We start from the raw sequence: 16,267 nt of genomic DNA, 5'->3' as shown, positions 1-16,267 counted from the left end.
TTTCTCCCTCTATTATTTTTAGTCATCCTTTGCTGGTTTCTAAGACTTTTCCAATCTTCTGGCCTACCACTAATCTTTGCAGCATTGTACATCTTTTGTTTCAATTTGATGCCATACTTTATTTCCTTCGTTAACAAAAGACAGTGTATCCTTCTTGTTGAAGCCTTCTTCCTCAATGGGATATATATTAATTGAGAGTTATGAAATACTTTCTCAAATATCTGCCACTGCTTTTCTACTGTCTTTCCTTTTAACCTATTTTCCCATTCCATTTTAGCCAACGCTGTCTTCAAGCCCTTGTAATTGTCTTTATTTAAGACTCTCATTTCTCACCCTCAAATTGAATGCGAAATACTATCATGTTATGATCACACTTACCAAGAGGATCTTTCACTTTAAGGTCATTAATTAATCCCATCTCATAACACATTACCAGGTCTAAAATAGCCTGTTCCCTGGTTGGTTCCAGAACATATGTTCTAAGAAAGTGTTCCAAATACACTTTAAACTTATCCTCCAGGCTACCTTTACAACTTTGGTTCATCCAATCACTATGAAGATTAAACTCTCCCATGCTTATTGCAGTACATTTCTTACACACCTCGATTATTTCTTGTTTTATACTCTGCCCTACAACGTAGCTATTGTCAGGGGGCATATAATTTTGTTCCAACAATGACTTCTCCATTTGTTATTTCTTATCGCCACCCAAACGATTCTGCATCTTGATCTTCCAAACCAAGAGCATTCTCACAACTGCAGTGTTCTCATCCCAGAGCTATCCCACCTCCTTTTCCTTCCAGTTCTATCCATCAAAAATGTCAAATACTCTTGAATATTCAGGTCCTAGCTGTGGTCACTTTGCAACCATGTCTTTGTAATATCATAACATAACATATCATACTCATTTACTTCTATTTGTGCTATCAATTCATCCATCAAGAATTCTGCATGCAATCAGATACAGCCTTTAATTCTTTCTGTTTACCATTTTTCCCCAACTGGCCTGAATTGCTGGTGCAATTTATATTTATATGCTCTGTCCCTTTCTGTCACACCCTGGTTATCATTACCTACATTGCTACCCTGCACTATTGCCTTATCCTTCCTCTTCAACTTTCCAAATTTCCCCTCACGTGATCCCTCCTCCTCCACTAGTTAGATTAAAGTCTTCTCTATAGTCCTAGTTATATGATTCATCAGGACACTGGTCCCAGTTTGATTCAGTTGAAAGACGTCCCAACATGAACCGAGCTGATCAACATAGTGGGACTGCATTGGGTCTTCTTTCCCAAAGAAATGCTTCAACGGAAGTACAATTACAATACAGATGGTTAGGCTATCATCAGGGCTTGACATTACATTGGGAGACTGTGGTGTAGGAAGGAAGGTTAACCATCTCTGTTCCAGGACATCACAGCAGGAGTTCTTCAGGACATCCGAGGCTCAACAAACTTCAGCTGCTTCATCAATGACCTCCCCCTATCATGAAGTCAGAAGTGGGATGTTCGCTGATTGAAGTGTGCAGTACCATTCACAACTCAAGTACTGAAACAATCATTGTCTGCACGCACCCAGACCTGGAGAACATTCAGGCTTGGGCAGATATGGGGCAAGTAACATCCACGCCTCAAGTGCCAGGCAATGGCCATCTCCAACAAGATAGAATCTAAGCATCTACTTTTGATGTTTAATGACATTACCATCACCAAATCCCCGACCATCAACATTCTGGGGGTTACTATTCACCAGAAGTTTAACTGAACCAGCCATATAAACACAGTGGCTACAAAAGCAGGTCAGAGACTTGGAATCCTGTTGTGAGTTGCTCATTTCATTAACTCCCCAAAGCCTATCAACCATCTACAAGGCACAAGGCAGAAGTGTAATGAAATATTCTTTACTTGCCTGTCTAGGTCCAGCTTCAACAAGACTCAAGAAGCTTGACACCATCCAGGACAAATCAGCCACTCATGTGGCACTCCATCCACCACCTTAAACACTCATTCCTTCCACCACTGATGCACAGCGGCAGCATTTTGTACCATCTACAAGATGGCACTTAAGCAAGTTGCCAAGGCTATTTCAACAGCACCTTCCAAACCCACAAACTCTACCAGCTAGAAAAAGGAAGCAGATGCATTGGAACACCACATGGAGATTCCCCTCCCAATTACACACCGTCCTGACTTGGAACTATAATTACTGTTTGCATTGTTGGTTTGTCAAAATCCTGGAACTCCCTCTCCAATAGCGTTGTATGTGCACCGACATTAGATGAGCTGCAGCGGTTCAAGAAGGTGGCTCGCTACCACCTTTTCCAGGGCAATTATGGATGGACAGCTCACATCCCAAGACTGAATTTTAAAAAAACACGGCCCAACTGGCACAAAAGAACAGGAGTGGGCCATTCAGCTTCTCAAGCCTGTTCCACCATTCAGTTAGCTCATGGCTGATCTGCATCTCAAATCCATTTACCCACATTGGTTTTGTAATCCTTATCCTATAAGTTTATCAATGTCAGTTTTGAAATTTTCTACTCAGCTATTGTTCACAGTTTTATATATATGGTGGATCGCAATAACAGTGGGGGAGTGGGGGCATTTTATATAGTTTCAACGCGAACAAACACTCATCTGTAAAATAATTAATGGAAAAGATTCCATTTCACTTTAAATTCGTATCGCTGAATTGATGATTATGTAATCAATCACTGACCACCACCCCCCTCTCCGGACATGATGCCTCTGACTAGTTCCAGTAAAACATTATTTTTCTAATTACTTCATGGGAAGTGGGCATCATTTGCAAGATGAGTATGTATTACTGATCCCCAAATGCCCTTGAGAAGGTGGTGGTGAGCTCTAGTCAGTGTGGTGGAAGTTCTCTCATTGTGTTATTAGGTAGGGGGCTCCAGGATTTTGACCCAATAATAATGAAGAAATGGCAACATATTTCCAAGTCAGGATGGGGTGTGACTTGGAGGGAAACTTAAAGGTGGTGGTGTTCCCATGTGTCTGCTGCCAATGATCTTCTCAGCAGTACAGACCCCCAGTTTGGGAAGTGCTGCTAAAGAAGCATTGGCGAGTTGTTGCTGTACATCTTGTAGGTGGATCTCCCTGCAGCCATGGTGCACTGGAGCAGAGTTTATTTCTAAGGTAGCGAATGGGGTGCCAATCAAGCAACTTGCTTTCTCCTGGCTGGTCCTGAGCTTCTTCTGTGTTATTGGAAACACACTCATCTAGGCAAGTGGAGAGTATTTCATTACATTGCTGACTTCTGCCTTTTAAGTGGTAGAAAGACTTTAGGGAGTCAGGTGGTGAGTCACTTGACACTGAATATCCAGCCTCTGGCCTGCTCTTGAAGCCACAATTGCACCAGCCATGTAAATGCTAAGTTTCCAATCAATGTTTACATCCAAGATATCAATGGTGGGCAATTCACTGATGGCAAAGCCGTTGAACATCGACAGCAGGTGGTTAGACTATTTCTTGTTGGAGATGGTCATTGCCTGGTGCGAATGTTATTTCCACTTTTCAGCCTCAGTCTTATTATCCAGGTTTTGCTGTATGCAGGTACGGCCTGTCTCATTATTTGAGGAGACGCAAATGGAACTGAAAACTGCAGTAAACATCCCGACTTCTGGATTTGACCTGCGTTTAGTGGATAAATACAGCTGGGCAACGTTCCACTTCGTCAGGTATATGCCAGTGTTGTACAAAAAATTAGATAGATTCTGATGAATAAGGTTCTTTAGCCCTTTTGATTTCATCAGCACCAACCCTATCATTTCCCATGACACAGATTTATCAATGAGCAGTCAGAAGCTTAAGTTTAATATTTCACCCAAATGACTCCTTGCCACAGCTGTCACTGTTAGCTCAGTTGGTAGCACTCCTGCCTGAGTCAGATGGTTGTGGGCTCAAGTCCCATTGCAGGACTTTAGCATAAAAATCAAGGTTGACACTCCAAAGCAGGAACAAGGGAATGCAGCACTTTCAGGAGTGTCATCTTTCAGATGAGACTCTCAAGTCATAACAATGCACCATCTGTCATCTCAGGCGGATACATACAGAAAGCAGGGGAGTTATCACCAGTGTCCTGGCCAATATTTATCCCTCAATCAACATCACTGAGAAAACAGATTATCTGGTCATTAACACATTACTATTTGTGGGAGTTTGCTGTGCGCAAATTGGCTGCCACATTTTTTACATTACCAGAGTGACTGCATTTCAAAAGTACTTTATTAGCTGTAAAGGGCTTTGAGAGATCCTGTGGTTGTGAAAGGTGCTAAATCTGCCTTTTTAAAAAAATTTGCAATACAGATCAGGCATGAAGCTCAAAACCACAATCTTCTGATCCATCAAGGCAATTGCTACCAACTGAGCTAAGCTGACAACAGAACAAACCTATTGCTACTTATGTGCACTTAGGATCATCAAGTATTGGCAATAAATATGAGTTTTCACAAAGTTCACTATAGTAATGCATTGAAGGGAAAGCTAGGGAAGCACAGAAGGAAGAAATAGAGTGATTTACAGATAGGGTTAGATGAAGAGAGGTGGTTAGAGGATGCACAGCAATGCCAGCATAGGCCAGTTCAGCTGAATGGCCAGCTTTTTTCAGTGCTGTAAACTAGGTAACTGAGAAGCACACCTGCCGAACAATCATTGAATTTGAGTTTCCAAACTTGGTGCTTAACAGAGGTGATAAACTCAGTCATACAGCAATGTACTTGACACATTAAATCACAATGGCTCTTAGTAATTACTATTGCACTGGTAAATGGCTAATATGTGTATACTTTTATATTTCCAGGTAATTAAATAGCACTCTTACACTCAGGCTCGCCAAACTTCAAGGTAAGTTCCAGGGACTCGTACAGAAATCTGTAAACAGCCTGCCCATCCTGGTACAGAAATAATGTCCATTCTAACAGCCTGTGAAGAAAAATTAAAGTAAGAGTAAGAGAACAAATATTAAACATTCCAAGTTACATAAGCACCATTTTAAGTAGTACTGGAAATGTAGAGAACAGACATTTAAACATTGTGCAGTCTTGCACACTAAGATAAATTTGAAATGAAGTTTTCTGCTTTCTCCTCAGGGGGATGAGATGGTATTTTTCTGTTACTGGTTAAAAATCTAAAACAATAGAAAATGTGATGAAATGTTTACCTGGAAACTTGGGTTATTGCAAGTGTATGCAGTTTATCTTTCAGTCTTTATTGTACTATATATATTTAAGATCTTCTTCCTTCCCAAGTTAATTAGCCCCCTTATATTTATTTGAACATTGTGCTAAGGTTTAATTCTTTACCAACAATTTCAACATGTCCCCCCCGCCCCCCAATCTAAATTCATCTCTATCTATAAAAATGGCAGTAGGTTGCACTACAATTAATATTTTCTGCTAGCAGCCACCATAAATATAGGTCCCTGTGCCTCAGATCACCAAGCTGTTTTTCCCATCCGCATTTTCACCACTGTGGGCCTGGTTTTCAGAGAATGGTTCCATAGGTGCCATCGACCTTTCAACTCTATTCATTATCTACATCCAATGCTGGGCAATGTGTCAATAGGTGTTTTGATGGAGCGTGACATTACAGGGCATTGCAGCCTGATCCTGTTTTTGCCCAAAACTCATACAAGCATTCTTCATTAAGAGTCATTGCCTATTGAGTCAGGGTTAAGATTCTTGGCTGATTTTTCCCTCCTTAACCACAGTACCAAGAAAATTATAATCAGAACACAAGTGAGGCACTTATGCCAATAAACTTAGCAAAGACTGAGAATTGAACCTGGGACCTTTCTAGCCTGTAAGCAACATTGCCGCTAATTGTTCTTTATTGTGCTGTTTGCGCCCTGCTTATGGCACTGCATGGCTGCACATGTGCATCCCAGAGGGAACCATTCAGACTGTATGGTATAACACAGCAGAGTGTTTATTCATAACCATTGGACCCTTCCTCCCAGGGCTACTCTCTGCCACTTCCTATTCTTGGTTTCTTCCATTATAAGATAGCCCAGTGACAAAAATAGATCCCTAGCTTAGAATAATTTTACCGTATCAGTGGCTAAATGGGTTGCTCGCATGCAGATTTTAACAAGTCTGATTCTGCCCCAGAGTTTTATTAGCAACTATTTCAAGGAGTTGCTATATACTGAACGCACTGCCATTTGTTATGACTGATCCATGGGGGAGGTCCCCCAATTTGTTAACTTACCTAATGGAACTCCAATTTTTATTATGTTCCCAGGTGAGGGGGAATGAGCTGGCTCCCCTTTTTTATTCAACCCCCTTGGTTGGTCGCAACAAGGTTAATTTGAAAGGGATCCATTCCCTCCCGTAGATACCGTTTCCCAGTCCAAATGTTTTTTTTTAAGAAGAAGCCAAAGAAAGGTCAAGTTTATTAGTTACTAAAACACGACGAGAAAATTAATAAAAAGGCAACACACATACGCACAGATCAGAAATGAGAAGTTAAGAGTCCAAATAAAAGCTTTTTAAAAAAAAATACACAAATCGGTCTTTGGCTTGTTCATTAGGCATAGATGGTGGTCCATTCCAACATTTAAATTGGATGATTCCGGTAGAGCTGACCTTGGTCGTTTTGCAGTTGGTCTGGAAACCTTTGGTTCTGCAAGGTAGCTGAAGAGGCTGTCCTATTTCCTTTTTGATTGTGGTTTCTGTTGAGCCTTGTCTCCAGCAACAAAGAGTGAGATTTGGCCTCCAACAGCAGGGTGACCAGTTGATCCTCTTGTCCTGTCATTCTCACAGCACACACTTCACTGTTCGGCAGCTAGCTTTTTAACCCATTTTTTAAACTATATTCTAGGAGAGGAAATAGTCTTCTTGCAATCATATCAGAACTATTTATACATTCTGAGATATAAATCAACAGGAGATGGATTTTTGAGTGACTGCTGAGATGTACAAATCAGTCTTTTGTCTTTCTAACCATAGGAGATTAAACTTCAGTCTTTTGCATCTTTCCTATCTCCCTATCAAATGTCTCTGCTTGAAGGGGGCCGTGATACCTTTTTAGGTGCGACTTTCCATGTTCTCCAGGACAGATCTGTCAGTATAATCCACATAGGAATTTTCCAGGAAGTGGTCACTTTACATTGTCAGCCATCTTTTGCTGTGTCCTTGCTTGTATTTTTTTCAAAACACATAAGTCTTCCTTAAAAAGTTCAATATGCCCAGTAAGTAATTTGTGGTGGTAATTGGCTTTTCATGACACTTCCCCTGCACTACGAACGAAATGAGATTTATTCTCATTTCATCACAAGGGGGGAAAAAAAATAAAACAACAAACATACACATTCATTCTCCTAGCCTTGGTCAATATTATCCTTCAGTTCCAACAGGGCATCGACGTTCTGAACCAGAGCATCTGCAATCACATCTGATTTCCTGGCAATGTGGGTGGTTTTTAGGCGGTGTGGTCAAAGAAACAAACTTCAACGGAATAACCTGGCATTCTGCATCTTAAACTTTCCCACAGAGTAAAGTGTTGTGGTCAACATAGACTGTGGTCCCTCTGTATTCCTTTCAAACATATATCTCAAAGTGTTTGAGATCCAGTAATAAACCAAGGGTTTCCTTCTCCACTGTGGAGTACCATTTCTGATGCTTGTTTAGTTTTTTGGAGAAGTACGCAATTGGTATCTCTATCCCTGATTTGTCTTTCTGAAGGAGGACAGCCCCTACCCTGATGTCACTTACATTGATGGCTACTTTAAGTGCTCAGTTAAAGTCTGGGGCTGCAAGCACAGACTCGCCTATTAAAATGGCTATCAGCTTTCGAAAGCTGTCTAGCATCTCTCAGCCCATACTATCTTTGCTTTTTTATGTAGCAGATCTGTCAGCAGGGCGACTACTATGTTGAATTTTGGGACGAAGTTGCAGTAGAACCCACACATCCCCAGGAACCTCATGATTTCCTGTTTCATTGTGAGAATGAGGAACTGCGTTACTGCTTGTACCTTTACGGCTGTGGACAGTACTTGTCCTTGACTCACCACGTGTCCTAGATAGGTTACCTGAGCCAGAGTGAGTTTGCTGTTTGCAAAATTGACCACTAGGTCATCTGACTGCACTTTCTGGAAGAGGGCTTCCAGTTGCTCTAAGTGAGTTTCCCAGGTGTCGCTGTATGCTAGATCATCTAGGTACACTACATAATTGATTAAGCCTGCTGCTACCCAGTCCATCAGCCTTTGAAAGGCAGCTAGGGCATTTCAGAGTCCAAATGGCATGACTCAACATTGGTATAATCCATCTGGAATTATGAAGGTGGAGATTTTCCTCGCATGGGCAGTCAGGGAAACCTGCCAGTATCCCTTGAGTAAATCTATCTTCATAACATAGGCTGCTTTACCTACTCTATCTATGCAGTCTTCCAGGTGGGGTATCGGGTAGGAGGCAGCTCTGGTCACTGCATTAACTTTTCGATTTCAATGCTGAACCTTGTGGAGCCTTCTGGCTTGGGGAGGAGTTTGCTAGTCCCAGTCATGGGGGTACTTGTGGCAGTATGCCACGATCATTGTTTTTAGGGTCTGATGGTACATTTCTAGTGCCTCCTGTAACTGCAGGTGATACAGTAAAGGCTTCAGTTAGGTCATGCTCAGGTTACCCATGACTTCCTGGAATATTTTGGACATGAAATTTGAGCCTTGATCCGACTGGATCTCGGTGGGCAGCCCATATCTGGTAAAGAATTGGGTTAATTCCCCCATCATTGTTTTGGCAAATAAGGTTCTCAGAGAAACAGCCTCTGGGAAGCGGGTAGCCATGTCCATGATGGCAAGGATATCCTGGTAGCCCCCTTCTGTTTTGGGCAGGGGCCCCACACAGTCCACTAACCTTGCTGAATGGTTTCCCAAAAGCCAGCACAGGAAGCATGGGTGCAGGAATTATTACAGGTTGGGGTTGTTTTTTTTTAAACCACCTGGCAGGTGTGGCATGTTCTGCAAAACCTTACTACATCCCCATGGAGGTGTGGTCAGTAAAAATGCTGGCTGATGCAGGCTTGGGTTTTGCCCAGCCATTGTAATTTCATGAGCTAGCCGTAATATTTCCCTACTGTACCTCAGCGGTACCACTACCTGGTGCATCACTGTCCATTCCTCACTTGCATGTCTCTGAGGGGGTCTCCATTTCCTCATTAGCACCTCATTTTTAATTTAGTAGCATTCAGGCACTGCTTCTGCCTCAGCTTCAATGTGGGCAGTTAAAAGCTAATTCTTTTTTAAGCAGTGTGTCAGCCTACTGGGCTGCTGCCAGGAAAATCTATTTATTACCTCCTTGGGGTCTTCTAGACTCTTGAAGAAGGTTTCAGATAACTAGGCCATAGGGTCTCCTGTCTGCAGTGCCACTTCAGCCTCCACTGACGGAGCTTGTCTGGCCATAGACCGCATTACCATACATTCACTGAAAGTGCCATGCACTTTCTTCTGCAGCTATTCTGATTCCCTGACCTCAGTTGGCTTCTCCAAGACCACTGGGGATGCTATTATCTTTGATCCTGCCAGGCCATTGCCAAGGAGCAGGTCAACCCCATCCACAGGCAAACTGGGGATAACTTCCAAGGTCGTTGATCCTGACACAAGAATCTTCCTTTGTGGTTCCTAAGATCGACTACAATAGAATAGGTCTTTCTGCCAAATAACTACCAGCAAAGTATTCTTGGCAAGTTTGTGCAAATTCACTTGCCACGTCAACAGAAAATTGAATTCCTCAATCTCTCTTATGATTCCATAGGTCCCCATTTTTGTTTTCGGCAAGCATGTCTTGACTGCAATGAAGCCACACTAAAACAGCTGATGTATTGAGATTGATAGGAACATAGGAACACAGGAGCAGGAGTAGGCCATTCAACCCATCAAGCCTGCTTCACCAATCAATACAATCATGGCAGATCATCAACTTCAGTGCCTTTTCTCCCACACTATCCTCATATCCCTTTATGTCATCGGTATTTAGAAATCTGTCCATCTCTTCTTTACATACAAACGTACATACAAAATAAGAGAAATGGGCCATTTGGCCCCTCAAGCCTGCTCCATCCTTCAATAAAATCATGGCTGATCTGATTGCCTTTTGAATTCCACATTCCCATCTACCCCCGATAAGCTTTGATTCCCTTGCCTAACAAGAATCTATCTACCTCCGCCTTAAAACTATTCAATGACCCTGCCTCCACTGCCTTCTGGGGCAGAGTTCCAAAGTCGCACAACCCATAGAAAAAATTTCTCCTCATCTCTATCCTAAAAGGGTGACCCCAAATTTTAAAACAGTCCCCCATAGCTCTGGACTCACCCACAAGAGGAAACATCCTTCTCACGTCCACCTTATCAATACCCCTCAGGATCTTATATGCTTCAGTCAAGTCACCCTCACACTTCTAAATTCCAGTGGAAACACGCCTAGCTTGTCTAATCTTTCCTCGTGAGACAACCTGCTCATTCTGGGTATCAATCTAGTAAACCTCCTCTGAAACACCTCCCACCCATTTATATCATTCTTTAAATAAGGAGACCAAAACTACACACGGTATTCAAGATGTGGTCTCACCAATGCTCTGTATAACTGAAGAGTAACACCCTTATTTTTATGGTCAATTCCTCTCACAATAAAGGATAGCATTCCATTAACCTTCTTAATTACTTGCTGCACCTGCATTTTGTGACTCAAGCACTAGAACACCTAGTTCTACTGCACTTCAGAATTCTGCAGCCGTTCTCTATTTAAGTAATTCTGCTTTTTTATTCTTCCTGCCAAAGTGAACAACTTCACATTTTCCCACAATATAATCCCTCTGCCAGATTTTTGCCCATTCACTCAACCGATCATTATCTGTCTGCAACCTTAAGTTCTCTTCACAACATACTTTCCTATCTATCTTTGTGTCATCTGCAAATTTAGCTACCATGCCTTCACTGCCCCCATCTAAGTAATTGACATAAATTGTATAAAGTTGAGGCCCAGCACAGACCCCCTCCAGGATTCCACTCTCATATCCTGCCAGTCAGAAAAAGACACTTTCATGCATTCTGTTTTCTGCTAGCCAGACAATCTTTTATCCATGATAATATGTTACCCACTACACCATGAGCTTTTATTTTCCACAATAACCTCTGATGTGGCACCTTAACAAAAGCCTTCTGGAAATCCAAGTACAGCATGTCTACAGGCTCCCATTTATCCACAGTGCATGTCACTCCTTCAAAGAACTCCAATAAATTGATTAAACATGATTTCTCTTTCATAAAACCATGTTGAATCTTCCTAATTACCTTCAGTTTCTCTAAGTGCCCAGCTATAAACTACTTAATGATTGACTCTAACATGTTTCCCACAGCAGACATCAAGCTAACTGGCTCATGGTTTCCTGTTTTCTGCCTCACTCCCTTCTTGAATAGAGGGGTTATATTTGCTACTTTCCAGTCTAATGGAACATTTCCAGAATCCAAAGAATTTTGAAAAATTAACACCAATGCATGTACTATCTCATTAGCTACCTCTTTTAAGACACTAGGGTGTAGTCCATCAGGACCCAGAGAATTGTCAGGCCACAGCTCCATCAGTTTGCTCAGTACCACTTCCCTAATGATTGTAAATTTCACCAAGTTGCCCTTCTCCCTTCCAACTCTTGATTTACAACTATTGCCAGAATGTTTTTTGTATCCTCTATATAGTGAAGACAGAAGCAAAATATTTGTTCATTTCACTGCCATTTCCTTATTATCTATTAACTCCCCATTGTTACTCTCTAGAGGACCAAAACTCATTTGACTGACTCTTTTCCTTTTTAAATATCTGTTAAAAGTCTTGCTATCTATTTTTACATTTATAGCTAGCTTCCTCTCATAGGGCGGAAGAATCCCAGATTTGCACCTAGTGCGGTAGCGGATGGGTAAAACAGCGTTTTACACTCCGGACGTTATGTCGGGTTTTCATGCTGCATCGTCCCAAACCTGCCACATTATTTATGCACTCCCGAGAAACACACCGTTTCCATGACGGGCAGGGTCTCATTCGCCCGCCCACCACCACCCCGCCACTGCGTCACACCATGCACCATATTTAAAGTCCAGCCGCAAGCACACATCTGTGATCCCAGACCACCATTGCTGCGTGGAAGACATGACCTTGAAACTGAAAAAGACTGCAGGTTCAGCAACGCACCCTTTGAGTGTCTTTTGGATGCCACGGATCCCGCCGGGATGTCCGCTACCCCCACCCTGGCCGCAGGACAAGCAGCGGCATCACCAACCAGTCTTGGGAGGCAGTGGCAGCAGTGGTCAGCACCAACAGCCTTCAAAAGAGGACAGCCACCCAGTGCCGCAAGAAGATGAATGAATTCCCTCGTTCCGCAGGGTAAGTCACTCTTCTCATCACACTCAACTCTCACAAATCCATCACACATCCACAAGGCCCTCACTAACTGCCAGTTCAAGGGACATCACCATTCACTGTCTCTCAAACACGTTCATTGTCCTCTTCCTGTCCATGACACCACTCACTACCCACACACGGCAGGCATACTTGTCATCTGGCCTGGCAGGCGTCCTGCTTGCACTCTCTCCATCTCTATTCATGCAGGGAAAGCTGGCACACAACAACAGGGAGATCTGCAGACTCGTGAAGGAATGTCTGCGACCAAGGTCGTCACCGGCTTTGAAACAGAGCCATCCAGCTGGCCGGCGATGATCTGGGCCAGTCCTGTGCTGATTGGCGGTTGGCGGTGCTCTACCAATGAGGGTCCAGCAGTGCAACATACATCAGACAACCATGCTATGAGTAACATGTCCTGTTTCACAGGCCACTGCCATGCACTAATTATTTACCCTTGATTCTGCAAGCATATTTGGGAAACAGCCAATCGAGTCCATGGCCCAAGGCCACCATCAAGCCCTGAAGAGGAATGTGAAGGCACCCTCCTTGAAGTCCTGTCACAGTGCTCACCCACACCCTCCACCAGCGCAGAGACACACACACCTTGGTGGGGCCGAACTTTAGCATAGCCTCAGGATCACAAACTGGTGAGCACATTGCACTGTCTAATTCACAGCAGGCAGTGGCAGGGACTTCCCAGGTGTCCGGCACTCGGAGGACTGCTGGAAGCCAGAAATTTGCTGAGTCTGAGTCAGATGAAAAGCCTATGGACTCCATTATGTCATAGTTGCTGGAGCTGCAAAGGCAAGCTTGGGAATATCAGGAAGGGATGCCCGCTGCACTCCTCAGGTTGCAAGGCATGATGGAGGAGTCCATCCGCCTTAGACAGGTGATAGCAGCGGCATGCCAACACACAGAGGTCAACACTGGTAGGATGCCAGCTGCGAGAGAGACCTGGTCCAGGACGCCGCTCCTGAACTGCTGCGCGGGCTCAACTCCATTGATAATGCCATAGTTGGCCTCCAATAGTGTATACGTGAGAGGGGTGCAGGGCAGCCTGATCACACTCCAGCTACCCCTCCACTCACGGAGTCAGCCAGGGGCCCTTGGGCACCCAAAGGGAGGAGGATCAGCATGGGCATACTCTGGGACCATCCACCCAGGTGACTCCAAGAGTGTCCAGCCTATCTGAATCCCCTCTGCCTGTGACCTCAGCAGCTCCGGCTCCACAGTCCGAGGAGGGTGCCACTGCTACACAACAGGACCCTGAAAGCAGGCCAGGGCCCTCCAAGTCTTGGTCCTTCAGAGGACACCCGCCAAGGTCATCAAAGATAGGGCATCGCAGTGAGCAGGCTGCCTCCAACTCCACTGTGGATGTCTGGGGAGCACCAAGATGTAGCAGCAGGGTGAGGAAAGTTAAGAAGAATTAATTGCACAGCCTGGGCACAGATGCTAATCACTTGTACATACTGTTCACTATTGTCAATAAACTTCCCAAAAATCTCTCCCTGCCTATGGCTCCTTGTCCTGATGAGCAGTGTTCTTGTCACTCAGATGTGAAAGCTTTCTGCACAAGATAAAAGGCAGGTGTCTCAGTCCAGGGCCTCTTCCGTGCTTTGTGCAGCCTCTGGACCAAAGAATTGATCTGGCCTTTCACTCCCTGGAAACATTACTGAAGCCTGCACCTTGGCAGTGCTTGTCATTGCTGCCAGGATGTAATGGGCAGGTGCCACAGAGTTCTCTTATTCTCTCTGTGCGCTTTCAGCACCTTTAAGGTGGGGCTGGCCCACATCTCTTCAGCATCTAAGATCACTGATGCTGTGCTCCTGAAGGGCTTAGATGCTGAAGGCAGACAAAGGATCAGATGCTTCTAAAGTTTCATGGCTGTGTCTCTATGATATGGCCCTGATCACAGAGCACAAGCAAGCTGCCCTCAGCCAGACAAGAATCATACATCCTCAGAGGCTATGTGAAGATCTATGGAGTGTCCTCACTGCATGTCGTCATCATCCTCCTGCAATCGAGCGACCATTAGGGTCTCCAATGCATCTCTGTGACAGGAACATTCTCCAAGAAGGTATTCGCGCTGCCATAAGCCAGACTGGAGTCAAACATTCACAGATGCAATATGAGGATCTATGGGATCACTTTGCTGCGGATGACACAAAGATTGGCCAGGTGGTTAACAGTGAGGTCGAGCGTCTTCGGCTACAGGAAGATATAGACGGGATGGTCAAATGGGCAGATAAGTGGCAGATGGAATTTAACCCTGAAAAGTATGAGGTGGTACACTTTGGAAGGAGTACTTTGACAAGGAAGTATTCAATGAACAGCATGACACTAGGAAGTTCTGAGGAACAAAGGGACCTTGGCGTGTGTGTCCATAGATTTCTGAAGGCAGAGGGGCATGTTAGTGGGGCGGTGAAAAAGGCATTTGGGACCCTTGCCTTTATCAGTCGAGGCATAGATTACAAAAGTAGAGACGTCATGTTGGAGTTGTATAGAACCTCGGTGAGGCCACAGCTGGAGTACTGTATGCAGTTCTGGTCGCCACATTGGAGGGGGTGCAGAGGAGATTCACCAGAATGTTGCCTGGGATGAAATATTTATGAAGAGAGGTTGAATAGACTTGGGTTGTTTTTGATGGAGCAGAGAAGACCGAGGGGCGATCTGATCGAGGTGTACAAGATTATGAGGTACAGGGAGCAACTGTTCCCCTTGGTTGGAGGGTCAGTCACAAGAGGGCATAAGTGCAAGGTGAGGGGCAGGAGGTTCAGGGGGGTATGTGAGGGAAAACATTTTTTACCTAGAGGGTGCTGACAGTCTGGAATGCACTGCCTGGGAGGGTGGTGGAGGCGAGTTGCCTCACATTCTTTAAAAAGTACCTGGATGAGCACTTGGCACATCATAACATTCAAGGCTATGGGCCAAGTGCTGGTAAATGGAATTAGGTAGGTAGGTCAGGTGTTTCTCATGCGTCAGTGCAGACTTGATGGGCCGAAGGGCCTCTTCTGCACTGTGATTCTGTGTCATCATCAGCCTCCACAAATCTAGCAGCTATGAGGGCCTCCCAAGCATGCATGCTTCGTCTAGCCAGCGCAAGGGCCTCATCGCTGTTATCATTGACTCCTCAGCCTCATCCCTGTTGGCGTCCTCATCAGAGGAGACCTCCAGCTTCTCCTCAGCCAGCTCGTCCCCCCATTGCAGCGCCAGGTTGCAAAGGGTGCATCAGGCGACGACGATGAGTCACATCCTCCGTGGACTATATTGCAGGGCTCCACCTGACCAGGCACCAGAACTTCATCTTCAGCATCCCGATGGTATGCTCCACCAAGTTATGAACTGCAACATGAGCCTTATTATACCTTCGCTCCGCTGCAGTCCGAGACCGCCACACGGGTGTCATCAGCCATGGCCTCTGCGGGTAGCCCTTGTCCTCGAGGAGCTATCCCTGCAGCTTCTGTGGACCCCAGAAGACTTCAGGGATCTGTGACCGACTGAGAATGAAGGAGTCGTGCTCACTCCCTGGAAGCTGTGCGCGTACCTGCAGGATGCATTTCTGGCGGTTGCACAATAGCTGCACATTCAGCGAATGGAATCCCTTGGTGGTTGATGTAGTTTACCACGCGTTGCAATGGAAATCTGAGTGCCACATGAGTGTAGTCAATCGTACCCTAAACCTTTAGGAAGCCCAAGATCTGGGTGAATCAAATTGCTCTTGCATCCTGGCTGCCCTGATCCTGGGTGAAATGGACAAAGTTGTGTGCCGTCGCAAAGATGGCATCCATGACCTCATGGATGCATCTGTGGGTGGAGGCTTGTAAGATCTCAGAGGTCACCTGTGAAGCCCTGAAAGGAGCC

General features: G+C 44.7%; 1 protein-coding gene across 1 annotated transcript in view; it reads right to left on the bottom strand.

Annotated features, from left to right (window-relative positions):
• knl1 (kinetochore scaffold 1) overlaps positions 1-16,267 on the bottom strand; it is a 135,234-nt gene that overhangs the window by 22,691 nt on the left and 96,276 nt on the right. The window contains exon 21 of the mRNA XM_041214291.1: positions 4,843-4,943. Within this exon, the coding sequence (XP_041070225.1) occupies positions 4,843-4,943 (101 nt within the window). The remainder of the gene's footprint in view (positions 1-4,842; positions 4,944-16,267) is intronic.

The sequence above is a fragment of the Carcharodon carcharias genome, chromosome 20 (genome assembly GCF_017639515.1).
Source record: "Carcharodon carcharias isolate sCarCar2 chromosome 20, sCarCar2.pri, whole genome shotgun sequence".
NCBI lineage: Eukaryota > Metazoa > Chordata > Chondrichthyes > Lamniformes > Lamnidae > Carcharodon > Carcharodon carcharias.
Note: the sequence above shows the minus strand (reverse complement) of the source record. Positions and strands in the feature narration are given on the sequence as shown.